This window comes from Melanerpes formicivorus, unplaced genomic scaffold, assembly GCF_026170545.1.
Source record: "Melanerpes formicivorus ecotype bairdi unplaced genomic scaffold, bMelFor1.0.p_v2 SCAF_9, whole genome shotgun sequence".
NCBI lineage: Eukaryota > Metazoa > Chordata > Aves > Piciformes > Picidae > Melanerpes > Melanerpes formicivorus.
This window is the reverse complement of record NW_027142361.1, coordinates 11,376,985-11,400,290: the sequence shown is the minus strand read 5'-3', so window position 1 is coordinate 11,400,290 and position 23,306 is coordinate 11,376,985. Positions and strand designations below refer to the sequence as shown.

Genomic DNA, 23,306 nt, shown 5'->3' with positions numbered 1-23,306 from the left:
CAGGCCTGGTATCTTGTTTTCAAGGCCGAGGCCTTGGCAGAAAGCCCAGCACAGAGACAGAGCTGCTGCACGAAGAAAAGGCGGAAGCAAGGCTGATAGAAAAGTCCAGGAAATGTCCAGTTCACTCCCAGTTCCGAAGGTGCTTCCTCCCACTTCACCAATGAAATTAGTTTAGACTATTCCTTCCGTTTACCAATTTCCGTCCACCATATTCCCTTTCTTAAGGGGGCAACGTCAACCGGCCACACATATAAATAAATCATACGCTGCCTGCCTATCCATGTCCGTATTTAAACTTTAATACCTGTGCGCACAGTCCTCATTTAAGCAGTTTCCGGCTCTACAGCGTCTTCGGCTTCAAGGCTGTCTTCCCTTTTCTTGCAGCCTCCGGTACTGCTATCCCGCGCCGGCCATCTTCTTGCCTCCCGGCTTACTGCGAATCTCCCACGTCCCGAAGAACTTCTTAAACCCTAACGTTTGTCTTCATTAGGGTCCCGTGTTCGAGCGCCACTTACTGCAAGAAGGGGGCCGCTTATTCGACCAATTTGATCAGCGGATTCCAACTTTATTGAGCATCAGACACATCTTATATACAGTTTGCTATAATTATGCCCACTTGGCAACATACTATTGGTTGCTCTCTAAAAGGTTACATCATTGTTTTCACAACTCTGTGGAATTCTTCTATCCGGCCTAATTGCTCTCTTTCCCAGATCTCGCCTCCTCCTTATCTTGCTTGCCTCCCATCTCAGGGGCAGCTGGACTTCAGCATACCAAGCAATCAGCACTTTCTCACATCTCCTACTCCGCCAGTATATTATCAACAGAGAATTCTTCAAGGCCTGAATTGCACAGGTGTTCCTGGGACCCATGTCCCCTCTTGCTCAAAACAAACCCCAACAGCAAATAACCAGCTCCTACTCCTGGCTGGCTTGCCAAGAATGTAAAGGGGTTGAGGGCAGACCCCCTGCCCACTGTAACTATCCTCTGCTACCAAGAATGTGCTGGGTTGAGGCAGCCCCCTTCCCCACCCCTGGCAACAATAAACACTCTGACAAATGGATTGCAAAAGTGATGGAGAGTTTAAATAGAAAGCCGTGAACTTTTACGGAAAGTCAAATGCACGGTGACAAAGAAAAATCCCAAAACAGACCCAGAGAGATCCCATCCCCACCTGAGGGTACACCCAAGACCCCCAGGGCTCCTTCTTCCCCCTTCCACTGCTAGGCTAGTCTCCGCTGGCCAGATCTGAGACTGCCCATTCCCCCGTGGCCTTGGGCCTAGCCAGGCCCAAAGCCAGGAGTCATCTCCCCCAGTTACCGGCTGACGGAGGAGGAAGAAAAGAGAGCGTGCTAGACTCCGCACTGGATCTTATAGTGGTGCAAAGGATTGTGGTAGGAAATACTACAAAATTTCCTGTGTCCACCTCTCTGGGCTGGACTTCTGGACACAGGAAGTAAACATTGCAGGGGGGCACCCAGCTCAAACTGCAACACAGGCAAACATAGAAAGTGCAGGGAGGCTGAGAAATCTCCATCCTTGAAGACACTGAGAACTCAACAGGACCAAGGTTGTGGAAAACCTGGGTCAAGCTGGCCCCCTTTTGGGCAGACTTCTGGACCCTGTGACCTCTAGTGCTCTGTTCTAACCTGTTGTTCCATGACAGAGTGTAGGGTGCAGCATGAGTTTCAAGTGCAGTTTCCTATGAAACGGCTTGCCACTAGATTTGGAAGCTATGTTTCTGTTGTGTAGTAGGAGCCCAGAAATGCTAATAACAGTTGAATGCTGGAGAACTAAATACAATTGCTCTTTCTGCCAGGAAATTTTTGTATGTTGACTTTGCAGAAGGTGACACTTTTTCAAGATGCCTGAATTAAGGGCTGTTCAGAAGTGCTTCTTCAACAGTATTTAGGGATTTTAATATTTAGTATTTATTATTCTTTCATTATCGAAAAACTTGTGTACTAAATATTTCAGAAAGAAGTCTGTTTGGTTTCCAAAGTTATTACCTAGTTGTAATATTGTTATTTTTGTGATTCAGCTCCCTAGATGGGGAGACTATCATTGCTTTTCAAGGGCAATGCACATGATGACTATCATAAGGCCCAGAAAGACCTGAATAATTATTCCTTCAGAACATGGTTTGTGTCCTGGTACAGATGTATTGTAATAGAAACAGAAGAAAGCAAAGCTTCAGTCCATCCTATGTAGGGTACTTTAGGAAAAACCCCCACAGATGATCATTAATTAGAACAGCTATACATGAAGAAACCATCCTTATTTAGAGCATTCCCTGACTTTCCATTTGTTTACTGTAATGCCTTCACTGTATTATTTTAATACTTTTTTTGTTTCTAAGTATAAATCAGAGTTAGAGCTATTATTATAGCATTTCACACTTCTGTCTCTTTCTTGTTTATGAAAACACATCTGAAAGAGAGTCTCTATTGTAGCAGATGATGCTGATTAACACATGCCACGCAGCTCAGTGCAGTGACTGTCTCTCAGGCGCTGAGCTCAGTTCTGTCCTCACTGCCATCAGTGCAAGTTTTAGCCTTGCCTATGCTGCAAGTGTCTTTTTTGTTGATGTCCAGGAGACATAATATGGCCTAGCAAAGAACTTGCATGTGAAGCATATGCTTTAGACTGAGTGCACAAAGTATTTTGCTGAGATTGGTATCTTAGAATCTGCCAAGAGATGTTAGTAAAGTCATGGAAACAACACCGAAAGTCCTTAAAATCTGTGCTCTTCAGGAATGTATCTGTTTAAATTCATTCATAATTTGAGAGCCCTTAAAAGACTTCTTGAACTTTAAAGTAAATCTAAGTATGTGTGCTGTCTGGTCTAGGGGACTAAGTGTATTAACGGATCAGAAATAGGATGTGCATTAACAAAATAAAAGCAGGAAACTAAGTACTAAACAAATGCAGTAGCAGGGCAAATAAAGCCAGTCACTTTAACAATCAACACATACCTGATTTTTAATAACACTGCTGATACTAAAAAGATGTTTTAAAAGAACAACAGTAAAGTTGCATTACAAAGCACTCTGAAGTTCAGATGCTCTGAATTGAAAGTTGCTTGTCAAACCTTAGTGCACATCTCGTGTGTGTGTACATTATAATAGTATTTTAATGAGAGAAATCCCTGTAAAGTGGGAAAATAGCCTTTAACTTCAGCAGAAAATTGCATCTGTTTAAAACTATTCACTTGTCCTGCCTTTATAAGCTCGTGGAAATGCAAGAGAAAATTGTATTTGGTGTTGAGGACACAATACATAATAGGAGGAGATGCTGTTTTGGAAGGAGTGCTTTTCTCTTCAGACATAATTTGAGACATTTATGAGCTGCAGAGTCTAAAAGTCTGGCAGTGCTTTTGAATGCAACTGATTTTATGAATTTTTGAAGGTTGTTACAATTTTGTCACTTTCAAGGTCTCTTTTGCTTTTGTCTTTAAATAGTTCTCTTACAAAGACGTGTCAGCTGTAAATAAATTAGTTGGGAAATCCTGATTCTATGGGAAGTTGTTAATTTGTGAAACAGGACAATACCCTGTTGCTGGAAACTTGGTCTCTAGAATAGAATAGAATAGAATAGACCAGGTTGGAAGAGACCTTCAAGATCATTGCATCCAACCAATCCAACCAACCTAATCAACTAAACCATGCAGCCAAGCACCCTATCAAGTCTTCTCCTGAACACCTCCAATGATGGTGACTCCACCACCTCCCTGGGCAGCCCATTCCAATGGGAAATCACTCTCTCTGTGTAGAACTTCTTCCTAACATCCAGCCTAAACCTCCCCTGGTGCAGCCTGAGACTGTGACCTTTTGTTCTGGTGCTGGCTGCCTGGGAGAAGAGACCAACATCCGCCTGTCTACAACCTCCCTTCATGTAGTTGTAGAGAGCAATAAGGTCACCCCTGAGTCTCCTCCAGGCTAAGCAACCCCAGCTCCCTCAGTCTCTCCTTATAGGGCTTGTATTCCAAACCCCTCACCAACTTTGTTGACCTTCTCTGGACACGTTCCAGCAAGTCAACATCCTTCCTAAACTGAGGGGCAAATGTCCCTAAAATATAAAGCAGGGATTAAAATATTGTTTGTCTTTTTGTCTTGCAGGTCCAAACCATGAATTACGTTGGACAGTTAGCAGGGCAAGTGTTTGTGACTGTGAAGGAGCTCTATAAGGGACTAAACCCAGCCACGTTATCAGGATGTATTGATATAATTGTCGTACGTCAGCCAGATGGAAACCTTCAGTGTTCCCCTTTCCATGTGCGCTTTGGGAAAATGGGAGTCCTGCATTCTAGGGAGAAAGCGGTAAGAAAATTAGTAGTTTTGATTTGGACATGTTCTGTCTGTGAATTAACTGTAATGGCATGGAAGTTACTGAATGTTCTGCCATAGGCTAGTCAAGGTTTTTCTTTAGGTGCTCTTTATGAATTCCTCAAATTGCAGCAAGGTTCAATTAAAAACATTGTTACTGATTCCTGCATTTCAGAGCATAATATGTCAGAATTTGGCTATAATAAAAACAAAGCAAACCATGGCACCTGTAACATTTATTTTCAATAAAGCAAAATTTGAATGTACTCATAGTCTATAGCAGATTTCATTAGTGACGGTGTATTAAGATCCCTCTGTTAAACATGTTCAATGATAGCTACAAAAAAGGAAGGTAATAATGAAGTATTACTCTGAGACAGCAGAATGTTGAGGTTAATTGAAGCTAGGAAAAGCAGTGAGGTCCTTGAGATAAATATAACCAGCCTGATTGACTTGGCAATATATATCAGGTGTGAAGTTGCCAGTAAGTAATGCAGGACAGAGTATTTTAAGAAATAATTTGTAACATCTAGTCTAGGTTCTAATGTAGCAGAAAGATCCTAATGTCATAGAATCATAGAATTATTAGGGTTGGAGGGGACCACAAGGATCATCCAGTTCCAAACCCCCTGCCATGGGCAGGGACACCTCATACTAGATCAGGTTTCTCACAGTCACATCCAGCCTGGCCTTAAAAACTTCCAGGGATCCAGGGATGCGGGTTTTGCCACCTGCCTGGGCAACCTGTTTCAGTGTCTAAACACCCTAATCGTGAAAAATTTCTTCCTAACATCCAATCTGAATCTACCCATTTCTATTTTTGCTTCATTCCCCCTAGTCCTATCATTACCTGACACCCTAAAAAGTCCCTCACCATAGACATCCATAGACCATAGTCATCACAGATATTGTTCAATTCTTACATAATTCCAACATACAGGATGGATAAAAGTTGAAAATGTTACTGTGCTAGTAAGATACTGTGTCCTGCAGTATAGCATAAATGTAGACTTGTGCAAGTCTCAAAAAAAGCCCCCCCAAACAAACAACCCCCCCAAAAAAACCCCAACCAACCAAACAGAAAACCCCAATGGTGTCAAGAATGATAGTTCTTGACAATCTTCCTGAGAAGAAATGGAAATGTTTGTGGCTGTATAGTGGTGAGATAAGTGCACAGAAGAAATAGACACATAAATTGTGTTGGGAATGTAAACTAAATTTCCTTATTTGTGCTACTTATGGTGTAAAGAGAGGTCTGTTAAATTAATTTTAAAGACAGCATATTAAGAATTTACCTGTGGAAGAACTTTGTGCACAATTCAAAATCAGGCTATAACCTGAAAGAGCAAAAATACTTGTGTGGCGAGTAAAGTATTCTGTGGCAATGCCAGCAACAAGCAGTGTGAGCAATCTGGCAGTGCAGGCCTAGAGCCTGACATGGTGGTAGGCCATGCTCAGCATAAATGCAGAGCCAGCTAGCAGTGTAGCAAAACAGTGCTGTGCCTGCAGCATGTAACTAAAACAAGGCACTGGTAGCTATAAACATGGACAGTTATCTTGGGACAACAGGACATGCACCTGCATCAACAACCTCGTTGTGTCATTAGTAGTTGGACCAATAATCTATAATAGTGCGATGTGTGGTCATCATAGGGAACCAATGAAACCATGCCAACAAGGTACTCCGAGTTTATATAAGTTGTAGAAGTTCCCTTGCTACGCACTTCTGCCTTTCCTTTCTCTTCTTCTTCTACACTTTACTGTGCTATACTCGCACTACAGGCCTGCTCCACAGGCCTGCACCATAGGCCTGCAATACTGGAACAATAAAGGAACAATACTCGATCGTATTGGTCAGCCATATTGATTCCAATCTCCGTCGCCCATATCTAGCGCTCGAACATACATGGATTCTCGGGATCCTCGGACTACAATACTGATCAACTCAGCATAAAGAGGTACGTCCGAGCGATACGGAAAGCTGGTCGAAATAGCACTGCCCCAGTGCTGAAAAAATTAGCAGTGCGCGCTCAAAAAGGAAGCGAATCTCACCCTGGCCCGGTGAGCGACTGGGGACGGGCAAGGGGAAGCACGCCACGAAACAGAAGAGGCTGTGCTAAATGCCCTCCACCTATCCTCTCCGTGAGAGGTATTACTGGCAATTCTGGGATCTTAAAAGGGCTATTAGCCTGGGCCCGGAGTCATCCCCACGGCCAATAAGCTTTTACTTCTGAAGCACGGGACGAAATTGCAGCCCAGCTGTGGGATGAGGTGCTACATACTTAAAAGAGGAGCTTTTCGCTATAGCACCGTGTGACGGATTGTCACGTACATTGCAATCGAAAAAAGCAGAGCAGTCTACTCCCGATTCAGCTGCTGCGGTGTTTGGTTCTAACCGAGACGAAAAAGGGAGACTCAGACGGCACCCCTGCCCTCCACCCCCCTTCTCTCTCCCTGCACATCGTCTGCCACTCTGTCAGCATCCTCCTCAGAATTTCAATTGCCAGCTACTCCTTCTACACGAATCACGGCTCTCTGTGACCGTTTGAGGCGGTGCTTTTAACAAAGGGACACCATGGCCGAATGTTTTATAAACATGACAGGTCTAAACTAATTTCATTGGTGGAGAAGCAGAGCACTGCCTTAAGCTTTGATTCCCAGTGGGACTTGTCTCAGTCTTGAATTTTCTCCCCCTCGTTCTGCAGCTCACAGCTTCTGGGCTTTCAGCCAGACTGACCTTGGAACCGATAAGGCCTCTACTAACACATTTGCTCTAACCATATTTTGCTTTAATTAACAATTGCTCTTTTTCTCTCTTTCTAACCCTCTTTGGGGGAAAAAGGGGAGAGAAGGGGGTACAGGGGGAAACCCTTCCTCCTGGCGGGGGAAGAGAATCTCATTCCTCTGCTACTTTGTTGTATATTTCTGTATATATTGTAAATACTGTAAATTGTGTACATATATATATATCCTGCAGTCCCGCTTGTAAATATAGCACATTCCATTGCTAATCCGGCTGTGGTTTTTTTTTTTTCCTTTCTTTCAATTTTCTTCCCTTTGCTTATGGGGGGGAGAGAAGGCTTGAGGCCTTCCCCTCAACCCTCGACACTTTCTTATTACCGTCCTTTTGCGCGAGAAAATCTGCTCCTGCCACGTCACTAGCGGCAGAAGCGAATCCTGATTGAACTGATAAGGCGCGCAAAATCAAAATGGAGGTCGCTACACATTAGGAATTAGACAAAGAAGATGCCACGTCCGCCATCTTGGCGAGCACACCGTGTTTATTAGACACCACCACAGCCGTCCGCACCCAGCAGAGAAACCCATAAAAAAGCGGTGAAACCTGCGGCTCGGCGTTTTCGATCCCCTTCATGAACATCTTCCTCTGATACCGCCAGCGACGGCTCGGACTTGAAGACGAGAGGTCCGACCCTGGGAGCCCGGACAGCGGCAACTCTACCCTGCAACTCCTGGAGCGCTTGCACGCTCGCGATCACAGCAGTTTTGCACCCCCACCGCGTCGCGAGCCCTGTCCGCCTCGATGGTGGCCCCCACCACCCCAGCAGCGCTCACCCCGGCAGCCCTCAGACCGGGAGCCCTCAGCCCAGCGGCTCCCACCTCAATGGCGCCCCACACTCTGGCAGCTCTTTTGGCGATGTCTCCCGCGACCCCCCATGGCCCCCGCGAGTACCGACGGCTCCCATCAAGCGGAATCGACCAATGCACCACCGATACCAGCACTGACACCGGCAGCGGCCCCGGCAGCAGCCACCCCCACGGCAGTGGCAGGAACGGCCCTAGCGGCCCCTTCCCCCCAGCGGTTTCAGCTGCGCTACACCCCCCCCCCCCGGCTCCTACATTCCAGACATTATCAGCAGAGTATAGCCTCGGACGGAGATTCCAATTGAGTCCCAATGGGAGGTGGGAGGGACACAGAACTGTCCCGCTGAGCTGGTGGAAAGGTATTGTGGGAAACGTAGTGTGGTGGGGTGGAAGGGTAAGGCCAAGAAGCCTCCTCCCTTCCCCCTTGTAAAGTAAAGGGAAAGAAAAATTGAAGGGAAAGGAAAAAAAACTCACAAGCTGAATTAGCAAGGCAGTGGAGCTATATTTACAAAGCAATGTAGGGTATGCAGGGGAATAGTTACAAATTTACAATATCTACAATATATACAAAGATATACAACAGAGTAACACAGAAATGAGAGTGACCCCCCTCGGCAGAGGGGTTCCCCACCTCCGCTCTCCCCTCTCTCCCCCCCTTTCCCCAGAATGGGATAGAAAGAGAAAGAAAAGAGAGGAAAAAAAATGTTAGAAGCAGTTCGTGTTAATTGGAAGGGAGTTAATACCGGCTTTTATCTGGTCTTCAAGGCCGAGGCCTTGGCAGAAAGCCGAGCAGAGAAAGAGAGCTGCTGCACCGTGGAGAGGCGGAAGCAAGACTAAAGATAGAAGTACCAGAGTGCCCAGTTCACTCCCAGTTCACTCCCAGTTCAGAAGGTGCTTCCTCCCACTTCACCAATGAAATAGTTTAGATTATTCTTTCCGTTTACCAACTTCCGTCCACCATATTCCCTTTCTTAAGGGCACAGCCTCAAACGGTCACAGTCCACCCCTTCTAAACAATTTCATTGGCTGTTCATACTGTCCATCCAATCCAAAACGATATTTACAGTTTGTGAGTAAAGTTCATAGTCCATTCCGGCTATGCTCAGATGTAGATGATTCAAAAGTCCAAGAAAATCAGAAAATGAGAAAAATGGAAAACAGTTCATTCCTTCGCCGACAAAGCGAAGAAAAGGGAAACAGGGAATCTCAGGGTCTCTAAGTTGACTCAGGGCTCTCAGGGATCTCAGGGTTCGTGCACCGTAGATTCCTCGTTGATTCTTCCTTTGGACGCGATGTAGCTATACAACAGTTTGAAATTAACCTCTTTCAGCTAAAGTTAAATTTCTTTGTGGAATACACTGAATTTCACCATTCTCTTGCATTACCCAATAAGTGTGACCCGGACCTTCAGCTGAAACCACCCCTCGGACAGGTTTAGCCTCTCCTGAGGGTGAAAATACCCAAACAGTTTTACCTAACAGATTCTTTTCTCTAACAACAGGAACTCTGTCACCTTCTACTTTCCATAGCAAATCTGAATGTGCAGGTCCAGCTCGGTTCACTGAACCTCTGCTATTTACCGGCCAGGTTGCTTGTGCTAAATGTTTTTCCCAATTTTTCAAAGATCCACCCCCCATGGCTTTGAGAGTGGTCTTCAACAAACCGTTGTAGCGTTCAATCTTCCCTGAAGCTGGTGCATAGTAGGGAATGTGGAATATCCACTCAATACCGTGCTCTTTTGCCCAGTTCTTTACAAGGTTGTTCTTGAAATGAGTTCCGTTGTCTGACTCAATCCTCTCTGGAGTTCCGTGTCTCCACAGGATCTGTCTCTCCAGACCGAGAATGGTGTTGCGTGCAGTTGCATGTGGAACTGGATAAGTTTCCAACCATCCAGTGTTTGCCTCTACCATAGTAAGCACGTATTGCTTACCAGAACGAGAACGTGGTAGAGTGATGTAGTCAATCTGCCAAGCTTCACCATACTTGTACTTGGACCATCTGTCACCATACCACAATATGCAGGGAGATAGGGAGGAGCACCAACAGAACCTTCACCTTGGACTTCCGAAGGGCGAACTTCAGCCTATTTAAAAAACTTGTCTGCAAAGTCCCCTGGGTACCAGCCCTCATGAACCAAGGGGTTCAGGAGGGTTGGACCTACTTCAAACAGGAGCTCTTGAAGGCACAGGAATTGGCGGTTCCCACGTGCCAGAAGGCAAGCCGGCGGGGAAGGCGACCAGCCTGGATGAGCAAGCAGCTCCTGGAGGATTTAAGGGGGAAGAGGAGGCTGTATCACCTTTGGAAGGAGGGGAAGGCTTCTCGAGGTATGTTCAAGGAAGCTGTTAGATTATGTAGGAATAAAATTAGGGAGGCTAAGGCCCAGCTGGAACTGAAGCTGGCCACCTCAGTCAAAGACAATAAAAAGCATTTTTATAAATATATTAACAATAAGAAGAGGGGCAGGAAGAACCTGCACTCCCTAGTGGACCTGGAGGGGAACACAGTTACTGAGGATGAGGATAAAGCTGAGGTCCTGAACACCTTCTTTGCCTCAATTTTTAACAGCAAGGCAGGAGTTCAGGACGAGTGGTCTCCGGAGCTGGGCGTTGGGGTCGGGGAGCAGAGTAATACCCTGGAAATCCATGAGGAGTTAGTTCGGGACCTGCTGAGCCACTTGGATATCCACAAGTCCATGGGACCAGATGGGATCCATCCTAGGGTGCTGAGAGAGCTGGCAGATGTGCTAGCTAGGCCACTCTCCATCATTTTCCTCCAGTCCTGGCTCACCGGTGAGATCCCAGATGACTGGAAACCGGCCAACGTGGTCCCCATCCACAAGAAGGGTCGGATGGAGGAACCTGGAAACTACAGGCCGGTCAGCCTGACCTCAGTGCCAGGGAAAGTGATGGAGCAGATTATCCTGCCGGCAATAACTGCGCACCTGAAGGATGGCCAAGGGCTCAGGTCCAGCCAGCATGGATTTAGGAAGGGCAGGTCCTGCCTCTCCAACCTGATCTCCTTCTACGATCAGGTGACCCGTCTGGTGGATGTGGGGAGGCCTGTGGATGTGGTCTACCTGGACTTCAGCAAGGCCTTTGACACCGTCCCCCACAGCAAACTGCTGACTAAGCTGTCAGCCCATGGATTGGACCATTACACTCTGTGCTGGGTTAGGAACTGGCTGGAGGGCCAGGCCCAGTGAGTGGTCGTGAACGGTGCCACATCCAGCTGGAGGCCAGTCACCAGTGGTGTCCCCCAGGGATCAGTGCTGGGCCCTGTCCTCTTCAACATATTCGTTGATGATCTGGATGAAGGGGTAGAGTCAGTCATCAGCAAGTTTGCAGATGACACCAAGTTAGGGGCAGATGTTAGTCAGTTAGAGGGTAGAAAGGCTCTGCAGAGGGACCTCGACCGACTGGACAGATGGGCAGAGTCCAATGGGATGGCTTTCAACAAGTCCAAGTGCCGAGTGCTGCACTTTGGCTACGGCAATCCCATGCAGAGCTATAGGCTGGGGTCGGAGTGGCTGGAGAGCTCCCAAACAGAGAGGGACCTGGGGGTACTGATCGACAGCCACCTGAATATGAGCCAGCAGTGTGCCCAGGTGGCCAGGAGGGCCAATAGCATTCTGGCCTGCATTAGGAATAGTGTGGCCAGCAGGAGCAGGGAGGTCATAGTGCCCCTGTACTCTGCTCTGGTTAGGCCGCACCTTGAGTACTGTGTCCAGTCCTGGGCTCCTCAGTTTAAGAAGGACATGGAAACACTTGAGCGTGTCCAGAGAAGGGCAACAAGGCTGGTGAGAGGCCTTGAACACAAGCCCTATGAGGAGAGGCTGAGGGAGCTGGGATTGTTTAGCCTGGAGAAGAGGAGGCTCAGGGGTGACCTCATTGCCCTCTACAACTACCTGAAAGGTGGTTGTAGCCAGGAGGGGGTTGGCCTCTTCTCCCAGGTAATCAGCACCAGAACAAGGGGACACAGTCTCAAGCTGCGCCAGGGGAGGTTCAGACTCGAGGTGAGGAGGAAGTTCTTCACCGAGCGAGTCATTCGTCACTGGAACCGGTTGCCCAGGGAGGTGGTTGAGTCATCGACCCTGGAGGCGTTCAAGGGGAGATTGGACGTGGCACTTGGTGCCATGTTCTAGTCATGGGGTCTGTGTTGATAGGTTGGACTCGATGATCCTCGAGGTCCTTTCCAACCTAAGTGATACTGTGATACTGTGATACAAGGGCTTAAGTCGTTTTGCCTGCTTAATAGCAGCACACATGTCACAGTCATGGATGACTTGTGTGATAGCATCCATGGAAATGTCTATGGATCTGTCAAGAGCCCATTGGTATGTTGCATCTCTGCCTTGATGTCCTGATGAATCGTGAGCCCACCGAGCTGAGAATATCTCACCTCGGTGTTTCCAGTCGAGATCAAGATTAGAGTCCATGTCTACTTGAGAAACTCTTGCAGCTAGATCTGCCTGATGGTTGTGTTGCTGTTCCTCAGTAGCTTTGCTCTTAGGAATGTGAGCATCGATGTGTCTCACTTTCACTGGAATTCTCTCGATTCGATCAGCAATGTCCTGCCACAGGTCAGCTGCCCAAATGGGTTTTCCTTTCCTCTGCCAACCACTCTTCTTCCAGTTCTTTAGCCAACCCCATAGAGCATTGGCTACCATCCATGAGTCGGTGTAGAGATAAAGCTTTGGCCATCTCTCACGTTCAGCCACATCGAGAGCTAGCTGGACAGCTTTTACCTCTGCGAACTGCCTGGATTCTCCTTCTCCATCCTTCGCCTCTGCAACTCGGCGTGTTGGACTCCACACTGCAGACTTCCACCTTCGCTTGTTTCCAACAAGACGACAGGAACCGTCTGTAAACAAAGCATATTTCTTTTCATCATCAGAAAGGTCATTGTAAGGAGGAGCTTCCTCAGCACGAGTTACTTTCTCCTCTGGAGGTTTAGCACAGTTGATACCTTCAGGCCAACTTGAGATCACCTCCACTAGACCAGGTCTTTCAAGATTTCCCATTCGAGCTCTCTGTGTTATCAGAGCCATCCATTTAGACCATGTTGAGTCTGTGGCATGATGTGGTGTGCAGCCTTTGCCTTTGAACATCCAATTCAAAACTGGTAACCTGGGAGCTAAGAGAAGTTGTGATTCAGTTCCAATTACTTCAGAAGATGCTTTTACTCCTTCATAGGCATCTAAAATTTCTTTCTCTGTTGGAGTATAATTAGCCTCTGAACCTCTGTAACCTCGACTCCAGAAACCAAGAGGTCGTCCACGTGTCTCACCTGGAGCTTTTTGCCACGAGCACCAGGTTGGACCATTGTCACTTGCAGCCGTGTACAAAATGTTCTTAATGTCTGGACCATCTCGGACAGGTCCCAGACCCACTGCTTGAACTACCTCTTGCTTTATTTGGTCAAAGGCTGCTTGCTGTTCAGGTCCCCAGTGGAAATGGTTTCTCTTTCGAGTCACATCATACAGAGGTTTCACAATCTGACTGTATCCAGGAATGTGCAGTCTCCAAAATCCCACTATCCCCAAGAAATGTAGGGTCTCTTGCTTGTTTTTGGGATTTGCCATGGTAGAGACTCTATTTACCACATCCACTGGAATGTGTCGGCGTCCATCCTGCCCCCGCACTCCCAGAACCTGAATCTCCGTGGTAGGTCCTTTTGCCTTGTCTCGCTTGATGGCAAAACCTGCATTCAGAAGAATGTCAATGATTTTGTTACCTTTCTCGAAGACTTCTTTAGTAGTTTTACCCCAGACGATGATATCATCGATGAACTGGATGGGTTCTGGAGCACCACCTTTCTCCAGAGCATCGTGGATCGCTGCATGACAGATGCTTGAGCTGTGGATCCAGCCCATTGGCAGCCTGTTGAAAGTGTACTGGATTCCTCTCCAGGTGAAAGCAAACTGAGGCCTGCATTCCTCTGCTATGGGAATAGAGAAAAATGCATTAGCAATGTCTATGGTAGCATACCATTTGGCCTCTTTGGATTCCAGCTCATACTGTAGCTCCATCATGTCTGGTACTGCTGCACTCATAGGTGGTGTTACTTCATTCAGGGCTCAGTACCCAACTGTCAGACGCAAGTCTCCATTCTGCTTTCGCACAGGCCACACTGGACTGTTGAAAGGTGAATGAGTTCTGCTGACGACTTTCTGACTCTCCAGGTCTGGCAGACAGCTTCAATTTTTGTCCATCAATTTCTATTGAAGCTACTCCAAAAGCCCATTTGTAACCTCTAGGGTCTTTGAAACGCCCTTCTCTCAGAAAATCAATTCCCAAAATACAAGGTGCGTCAGGTCCGGTCACAACTGTATGCTTCCTCCATTGTTTACCAGTTAAACTTATATTAACCTCTACCTTACTTAACTCTTGAGATCCACCAGTGACTCCCAGAATAGGTATGGGCTCTGATCCCTGATAATTTGATGGTATTATGGTGCACTGAGCTCCTGTGTCAACCAAGGCCCTGTACTTCTGAAATTGTGAAGTGCCAGGCCACTGGATGTACACATCCCAATAGATTCTGTTATCTCTGGTATCCCTCAAAATCAAAATCTGTTTTGATTTGATCTGTATTGGAATGACCTCCTTGGAGGACGTGTATTCCTCACAGATGAAACTTGTATCCACCTGGAGGAAGAATTGAAATTATCCCTTTGTGCCAATTGGGATATGGAATTTCTAAATTCATCCTTTAACTCTCTCATGCAATTCTCAATTTTTCCAGACAGAGTTTCAATGGCTGAAACCAAAGAACCACGTGTCATGCTATCCTCCAATTGTCTCATTTGATCACTGAATTGGCCAACTGTGGGAGAAGCTCCACCATAACTTCTTGACACAATTCTGCTTGCCAGAATGTTTGCATAATTAGAAGGAGCAAGTTTGATGATCTTTTTAGCAAGACCAATACCCACAGGAATATCATCAGGATTCAGAGTTTCATGTTCACCATAGAGTAGCTCTCTAACAGCAAATTCTCTCAAGCGCTTAATTCCCTCATCTATGGTAGTCCAGGGTTTAGGATTCCATGGAAGATCATCTCGGGAAGGGTATCTCAGGGCAACCGCTATTAAAAGGCGTATCCACAGATTAACCTTACCGAGAGCTTCGCCTAGATGTCTATCTATTCCATTGTCCCTTGAGAGAGTTCCTAACTGAGCTGCTGACTTGTCTCCAACTGTTAGAGCTGAAGCACCTGTATCATAACACCTACTAAGCCAAGCTAGAACTGGCTCCTTATCTGCCCTGGTGAAATCTTTACGGACATTTCGCAATTCCTCCCGTGGAGAAGAACACTCCAAAATATCATCTTCATCTTCGTCTCCCTGAATTCTTTGCCCATATAATCCTGCTGTCATTCTCCTAAGGATCTCTTTAAGCTGAGAACCACCTTTGCCAGCTGCTTTCCTAACTTCATCTCTATCCTGCTTTGATCTCACTAGGTTAGCTAGATCTTTAAAACAAACCTTCTCTTCCTCCTGAGCAGGATCTTTTAGAGTAGAGGGCCCCTCACCAGGATCAGTCTCCTCCTCTTCTTCTCCATCTTTGGCCTTTGCACCTCTAGTCTTTAAAGGAGCCACCTTAACTGGAGCTGTGTTTGAATTTACAGCCACCTTAATGGAAGCTGACAGGTCCTGAGATAAATCAGCTGCTGGGGCAGTGACTTCCGGTCCCACCAAGGGAGTGGGCGGAAGTGATGTTGCTCCGTTAATGGCCGACGGAGAAGAAGAAGAAGGAGAAGGAGTAGGAGAAGGAGTAGGCGCCATGTTGATACCAGCCGATGCCCTTGGCTGCTTGCTAGAATCAGCAGAAAAGTCATTTAGAGCTGCTTTACCAATTAACTTTTTAGCCTTCTTTTTAATTGACACGGATTCTGCACAGTCCTCGTCACTAGATGACTCTGGGACTGATCGAGAGCCACGGCGTTTTCTTTTTGATCTAGTTTTAATAAGAAAACAAGCTTTGGATATCTTTCTCTCTCGCCGCAGAGAGAACAGTAAATATGCAATTACCATCACCAGCAACAGATTTATACACATCACATAAATCACCTTTGGATCCCAGGCATCACCTAAAGTTACTGTCTCCTCAGGCGGAATCTTAAAACCCTTTATCTCAATTGGGAGAGTGGTGGAGGTAACATTCCTGTATCTCACTGGCCATAATATATTAATACATTTTCCATACCATAATTTAACTCTATACATAACCCACATATAAATTGTCCGCACCAAATATTTGCCCAGGTAATCCAAAATCAAACCCAAACAATATATGTAAACCAGAGCCCCAAAAATTGAAAAGAATAATCGCTCCACAAACCACAACACCTTCATGTTTGCTAATTCAGCTGGAAAACACTAAATCAATCAAGTAATAAATTGAACTAATTATCTGCCCCACGTTGGGCGCCAATAAAAAAAAAATGTGGTGGGGTGGAAGGGTAAGGCCAAGAAGCCTCCTCCCTTCCCCCTTGTAAAGTAAAGGGAAAGAAAAATTGAAGGGAAAGGAAAAAAAACTCACAAGCTGAATTAGCAAGGCAGTGGAGCTATATTTACAAAGCAATGTAGGGTATGCAGGGGAATAGTTACAAATTTACAATATCTACAATATATACAAAGATATACAACAGAGTAACACAGAAATGAGAGTGACCCCCCTCGGCAGAGGGGTTCCCCACCTCCGCTCTCCCCTCTCTCCCCCCCTTTCCCCAGAATGGGATAGAAAGAGAAAGAAAAGAGAGGAAAAAAAATGTTAGAAGCAGTTCGTGTTAATTGGAAGGGAGTTAATACCGGCTTTTATCTGGTCTTCAAGGCCGAGGCCTTGGCAGAAAGCCGAGCAGAGAAAGAGAGCTGCTGCACCGTGGAGAGGCGGAAGCAAGACTAAAGATAGAAGTACCAGAGTGCCCAGTTCACTCCCAGTTCACTCCCAGTTCAGAAGGTGCTTCCTCCCACTTCACCAATGAAATAGTTTAGATTATTCTTTCCGTTTACCAACTTCCGTCCACCATATTCCCTTTCTTAAGGGCACAGCCTCAAACGGTCACACGTAGTCACAGATGGAGAAGGTTAACAATGACTAATCTCTGAACTGACTAATGTTCTTTAACAGAAGCTAGACAAGCCATAGCTACCTATGGGCTACAGTCAGGATACACAACTGCTGTAATCAATCAGTTGTTTCCCACAGATTTGCTAATCCCTTCTGACACACGTATGTCAGCAAATGGTGTTTATTACGAGGTCTGAGAGTGATCCTAGAGGAGATGGGTGCCTTACAACCTGGCCTCCCAACTCCCAGTCCCCACAAATTGGGACCTGATTATTATTCATTTGAAGGATTGTTTTCTTTACAATTTGCTCACACCCGGAGGATTTAACAAAGTCTGCATCTACTGAGTGAGTCATCGATTAAGGCAGACTCCACCCACTGATATCAATGGGTAGCCTGAAGGCACTCTCTTCCCACTTAAACAGACTCATTGTGACATAGACTTGTCACATCTATAAGTCTATGGACAGTGCTGTCTGAGTTTCAGGCCCAGTCAGCAAGCAGACTTTGAAAGTCACACTGCCTTAGACCTTGCAACTCCTAAATTAAGTGACAATTCACTTGCAAATGCCTGGGAAGCCACGCCCCGGCAGCCAGCAGACTCTACGAGGTGTCACCATTAGCCATCTCATTGGGGCGAGATCTTTGCCAGATCTTATCAGCAATTGCACCTTCCTGAGAAGGCTTTGCATCTAAGTCAGGATTTAGTGATCAAAGGGTGGTCCAAAATCCACGACAATAACTCTGGTACTGCTTTTCATTATTCAGCAGGGTCTAACAGGGACACTTGGTTCCTTTGTCAATACCATCCCTTACATACGGCATTCAATATTAATTCAGACCTGACTCATGATATGAAGGTAGAAATGCTGGATATTTGGGCATTTGACAATGCTAATGAAGAAACTAAACAGGTTCTCAGCATTTTATCAACAGGTGCCACTGCCTCATGACTGCAGGACCACAACGAATGAAGGCATCGACAAGCAGCAATGTACCTAGCCACGGCCATAGAAGCAGTCCTGAAATCATCATGCCTCTGAGAAACCTAGGTACCTTAAAGTGCCTGACTGCTGGACAGACTTGAAAGTGTCACAGATCTAATAATTTTACTCGAGATCGTCGCAGAAGCTGCTCCTGCAGCGTGAATATACCCCGCACAACGACACCAAACCAGGGTGCTTGGACCGCGCCCATCCCCCCAGCCCCCTCTGGCAGCGCACAGCGGACCTGACAACAGCCGCATATCTCCTTTTGAATTCAATTGGCATGGTCCTTTGGGTCACAGACCCTGTTCTCTGTTAATTGGCAGATTGTCTACCTCTAGACAGGGCATTCTTATAATTCCTGGTTCAATACATTCTGATTATGACTGGGCTATGAAAATTATGCTCTATACCATTGCCCCTCCTGTTAGCACTCTTGTTGGGACAGAAATTGCTCAGCTAATACCATCTGAGTCCCGAGTGCCTAAAACTTCTAACAGGATCCAAGGGCAAGAAGGCTCGGGTTCCACCGATATGCCTAATACCTTATTAGCCCTAGAAATCCAAAAGGGAAAACTGGAACAGATTTTAACTGTCAGACACCCTTGTGGACAAATTATACAATTTTCAATTATTGTGGATTCTGGAGATGATGTCATCATTATACCTAGTCATAAATGGAATGGTCACTAGCCACTGTTCATGGCAAATGTTGAAGTCATGAGTTTAAAAGGTATCCAAACAACCTGGGTTAGCAAAGAGCCAGTGCAATTAGCTTTTAACTACGGCAAATCAATCACTGTAAGACCGTACATGTTAACCCTTCCAGTTGCTCTGTTGGGCTGATATGCCTTAAGTCAACTAGGAGCAAAACTTGTTACAGTTCCTTCTTTGTAGTGGCTACTAGTCAGCAACCAACCCTCAAATTAAAATGGAAAACACATAATCCAGTATGGGTGGAACAATGGTCGTACAGACACGATAGGCTGCAAGTCATTAAGACCCCAATACAGAAACAATAGCAACTAGAGTACACCTTGCTAGCCACCCTCAACCCACCCCTACCCCCACCCCCAGAAAAGGGAGGATTTTCTAGTACTACTCTTGCCAACCAAAGCTCTGCTCTGATTTAAAGTTACAGTGCTAATTTCTTCATTTCTGATTGCAATGTCCTTAAGAGATTTGTTATTTAGAGTTTTGCTAAGTTTTCTTGGTAAGCATAATGAATGGTAAGCATTTGGTATTTACAGATACCTAGTACATAGTAATTGTAGTAAGGTGTAAGTACTTAGTAATGAGTTCACATTGTAAGATTTTCCTTTGTTTTGAACCTTCTTAGTTGGAGGTCCATGTAATATAGTTAAGGTTTGTAGTAAGGTTTGTAGTAAATAGGTATTCATTTTAAGAAGTACTCCTTAGCTAAGGTAATGTCTTTATATTTCCTTCTTAGACAAAGACTAGAAAAAATACAAAAAATGCAAAAAAAAAAAAAGGTAAACAAAAAGGTGACAATTGCAAAGAAAAAATGTAAACGTAGAACTATATAACAAAAGCACAAAAGCTCTGGATACAAAACATAGAGTACTAAATAACAGAATAATAATAAAAAAGAAGAGCAGCAATAAAAACAAAATATTAAAACCAAAATATGACGCACTGAAAAATCATAAAGATTACTAACAAAAAATAGCTATTAACAGAAAACATAAGAATTGTTAGCAAAAAATAAAAATAAGGATTATCAAGACTACTACGCACTTCTGCCTTTCCTGTCTCTTCTTCTTCTACACTTTACTGTGCTAAACTCTCACTGCAGGCCTGCACCATAGGCCTGCAACACTGGAACAATAAAGGAACAATACTCGATCATATTGGTCAGCCGTATTGATTCCAATCTCCGTCGCCCATAGTATTCAGAATTACCTTTAAAAGGATTCAGGGCATTATTTAATGGCTATGAACCTTCTCCCAGTGGAAGACCAAAACAGCAATTATCTGTCTTTGAATTAGAAAAACATTTTGACAATTGTTGGCCTTGAAACAGAGAAGGTCAGAATAGAATAGAATAGAATAGAATAGAATAGAATAGAATAGAATAGACCAGACCAGGTTGGAAGAGACCTTCAACGTCATCACGTCCAACCTGTTATCTATTTATGATGATGAGTTTCCTACACTTCCCTGAGAAGCATTTCCTGAGTGATAGGGATAGGATAGCTGAATAGGATCTGTTTTACCTTAAAATAACTTTCTTTTCATATAAGAATGTGTTTTCTTCCAGGTTGACATAGAAATCAATGGAGAGGCTGTAGATTTGCACATGAAACTAGGAGACAATGGAGAGGCCTTTTTTGTGCAAGAGATGGATAACGATCAGGTAAGAGTCAAAACTGTTTTAATTCCTTAGAAATTCAATGCCCACTCTTCAGAGCCTGTTTTAAGCTTAGGAATTCTTGCTGAAAAAAATGTACTTTTACACAATTTATAGATTTGAAAGTTTTTCAGGCTATTTTCTGCTATGGAAATTCAATACTATACCATTATTTCTTTTTTTGAGTCACTGAGATTTGGAGGAATCTTAAAAAGATAATCACATAACTGAAAAATAGATCATAGTTTGTGTGTGTGACAGAATGGGAACAGAAATAACATGTGCAGAGTTCACATGGTCAGAAGATGTGTACAGCGTAGGTTAATGGACTGTTTTTAACAGAAATTTTTACTTTGAACATATGCATTCAGAAGAGTGCCAGTAAAAGTGCACGTACTCTGTAAATACCTGTGCACACAGTAATCTTGCTACTCACCAAAGATGTGATCTTGCAGCTGTTATTCATGTAGAATTATATATAAGTGAGAATGTTTGCTGTTGAGCTGTGTGATTAAATACTAGCCTATGTAAACTTCGGTCACACTAATTTTGAGTAGTCAGTGTATAATGTAACATGAGAAAAGCTGTTTACAGGCATTTCTTCTCAGCCCCAGTAATTTCTTAACTCTCACCATCCATAGCAGGGTGAGTTTTCATACAATATTACTAGTTTCAGCTGTGAGCTGTGTGTATGTGCAGTATTACTCTCTATATCATTATGTTTAAATCTTCTGATCTTTATATTCTGTGTGGTAACATTTACTTGGTGACTGAGAAATTGCAAGAAGTACTTCCTCAAGTGCCTAGATATATATATATGATTGAATAAGAGGATGTTTGTGTGACCTAGTTTTAAATTGCTGACCCATCTGACCACTACCTGCCATTTGAATTGTGAAGGAGAAACAGATTTTACAAAATGTTTGTGTTATACAATAGGATTTTGTTTCTGTTCTGTATCTAGCATTAGGTGGATAGAGACTCATGCCATGACCTGGCCAATAATAAATGCTGAGAGAATTCTCGTTATTAAGATTATTGTTTCTGGCTGTTTTAAGGAGATGGAACTATAGAACAATTTCTATATGCTGTGGGATTATACTGAGCATCCAGATGTCTAGTCTTTGTAACTTTTCTGAGGAATAAATTGCTTAGGTTTTGGCAATTGTGTATGCATTTCTAGAATCAGATTTATGACTGGTGGAGGAACTAATATGTTGCATGGTTTCAATTTTTCCTTTCTCAGGGGGTAATTCCGTATCATCTCTGCACGTCTCCTATTCAGTCTGAGGGAACTGCTTTAATGGAAGCTCATCTGAAGAGGAACTCCATAGACAGGATAAGAAACCTGGACACTAGTCCATCCTCACAAGTACCAGCTCAGTCTCATGGATCTCAGGCTTCTACTGAAACATTTCCAGTCTGTAGCTCTATGGAAAAAAAGGAGGAAAAAGAGGAGGAAGTCTAGCCATAAAATAGCTTAAAATGAGAAGATGGTGGAGACACATCAGAAGATGAAAACATGTTTCCTATAGAGATTAGCTCAGAGGAAGAAAAAGAACCAATAGACAATTCAAGGTATCACAGTGAAATTGATATATGTAATGGAAAACTACTGCTGAGTTAATGTTCCTTTCCATACCTTCTGACAGAATTTTTTCTATCTGAATTGGTAGATATGGGTGATCATAGAATGCCTTAGGTTTGAAGGGACCTTGGAGATCATCTACTCTAACATCCCTGCCATGGGCAGGGAAGCCTCTGTCTACTCAATTGTCTACTCAATGCCTCATCCAACCTCACCTTGATCACCCCCAGGGAGGGGGCATCCACAGCCTCCCTGCGCAACCTATTCCAGAGTCTCACCACCCTCATACTGAAGAACTTCTTCCGAAGATGTAGTCTAAACCTACTCTCCCTCAGTTTAAAACCATTCCCCCTTGTCCTGTTGCTAGACACCTTTATGAACATGTTTCTTTTAAAAAAAGCTTTAGAACGGAAAACTATTATGAATTTTGGTATCAAAACTAATGAAAATTACATTGACAACATAAGAACAGTTTTCCATCTCTCCACGACCTAGAAGGTGTAAATCAGATAACATTTCTCTATCTCCTTTTAGTTCAGGTTATACTAATTCTTCTCTGCAGTAGGTTTTTTCATAATTTGAAATGTATAACAATGCAGTAATTGAGTGTGGTTTTTAAATGTCACGTCTTTTCCTGTATGTAGGATCCCTGTTCCAGATGTGTGTGCTGATGAGGTATCAGACAGAAATGCTCCTGCAGTTTCTACATTTTCCCAGTCTGCATCTTATCCTCATTCAGATGGAGAATGGTCACCTCTTCAAAGGTACTTTTTTCTGATAGTACAGTTGCAAATATCTTCCTCATTCCATTAATGTACTCTATGCTAAGGCTGTATGAAGTCTTACTAAAACTCTTAGTATTAAACATGGTCACTGTTAATAGCTGGATGAATGGTTTTCTGTATTTGTAATCAGATAGTGTACAAAACCTTCAGGTTAGCTTTGTCCTTGATTCAACAAATGCAGGTCCACAAAATCTGAAGAATATTTATATCTGTGCCACTTTTTTATGAAATCTGAGTCTTTGCCTGATGAGCATGTCTTGAAAGGACTTCAATGAATGCAGGGATATAAATATTTCGTTTTTCAGGTGTATGAATTTTAAGAACTTCCAAAGTTGGAGTTGATGTATGAAAATAAGATGTAGGGTTTTTATAAATGCATAAGAATATAAGCTTTTATTGTCTCTTTCAAAAACAATCTACCAAATTGCACAGTGAGATGTGTAAATATTTATTTTGTGCTAACATATACATTGATTTGCCTACTTTTTGTAAAGTATGTGCCTTTGTGTGCATGTGTGTACCTTTGATGTCAAAACTGATTAGCTTGGACCTCCTTTCCTGTGTCTGTGGAACACTG

At 44.2% G+C, this 23,306-nt stretch overlaps 1 protein-coding gene across 1 annotated transcript in view; it reads left to right on the top strand.

Moving 5' to 3' along the window:
• The window catches only part of LOC137443319 (phosphatidate phosphatase LPIN1-like), a 106,405-nt gene that overhangs the window by 27,812 nt on the left and 55,287 nt on the right, over positions 1–23,306 (top strand). Inside the window, 6 exon segments of the mRNA XM_068142909.1 lie at positions 4,119–4,319; positions 20,267–20,362; positions 21,603–21,791; positions 21,793–21,829; positions 21,832–21,934; positions 22,589–22,708. Coding sequence (XP_067999010.1) covers positions 4,128–4,319; positions 20,267–20,362; positions 21,603–21,791; positions 21,793–21,829; positions 21,832–21,934; positions 22,589–22,708 — 737 coding nt within the window. The 5' untranslated portion in view covers positions 4,119–4,127.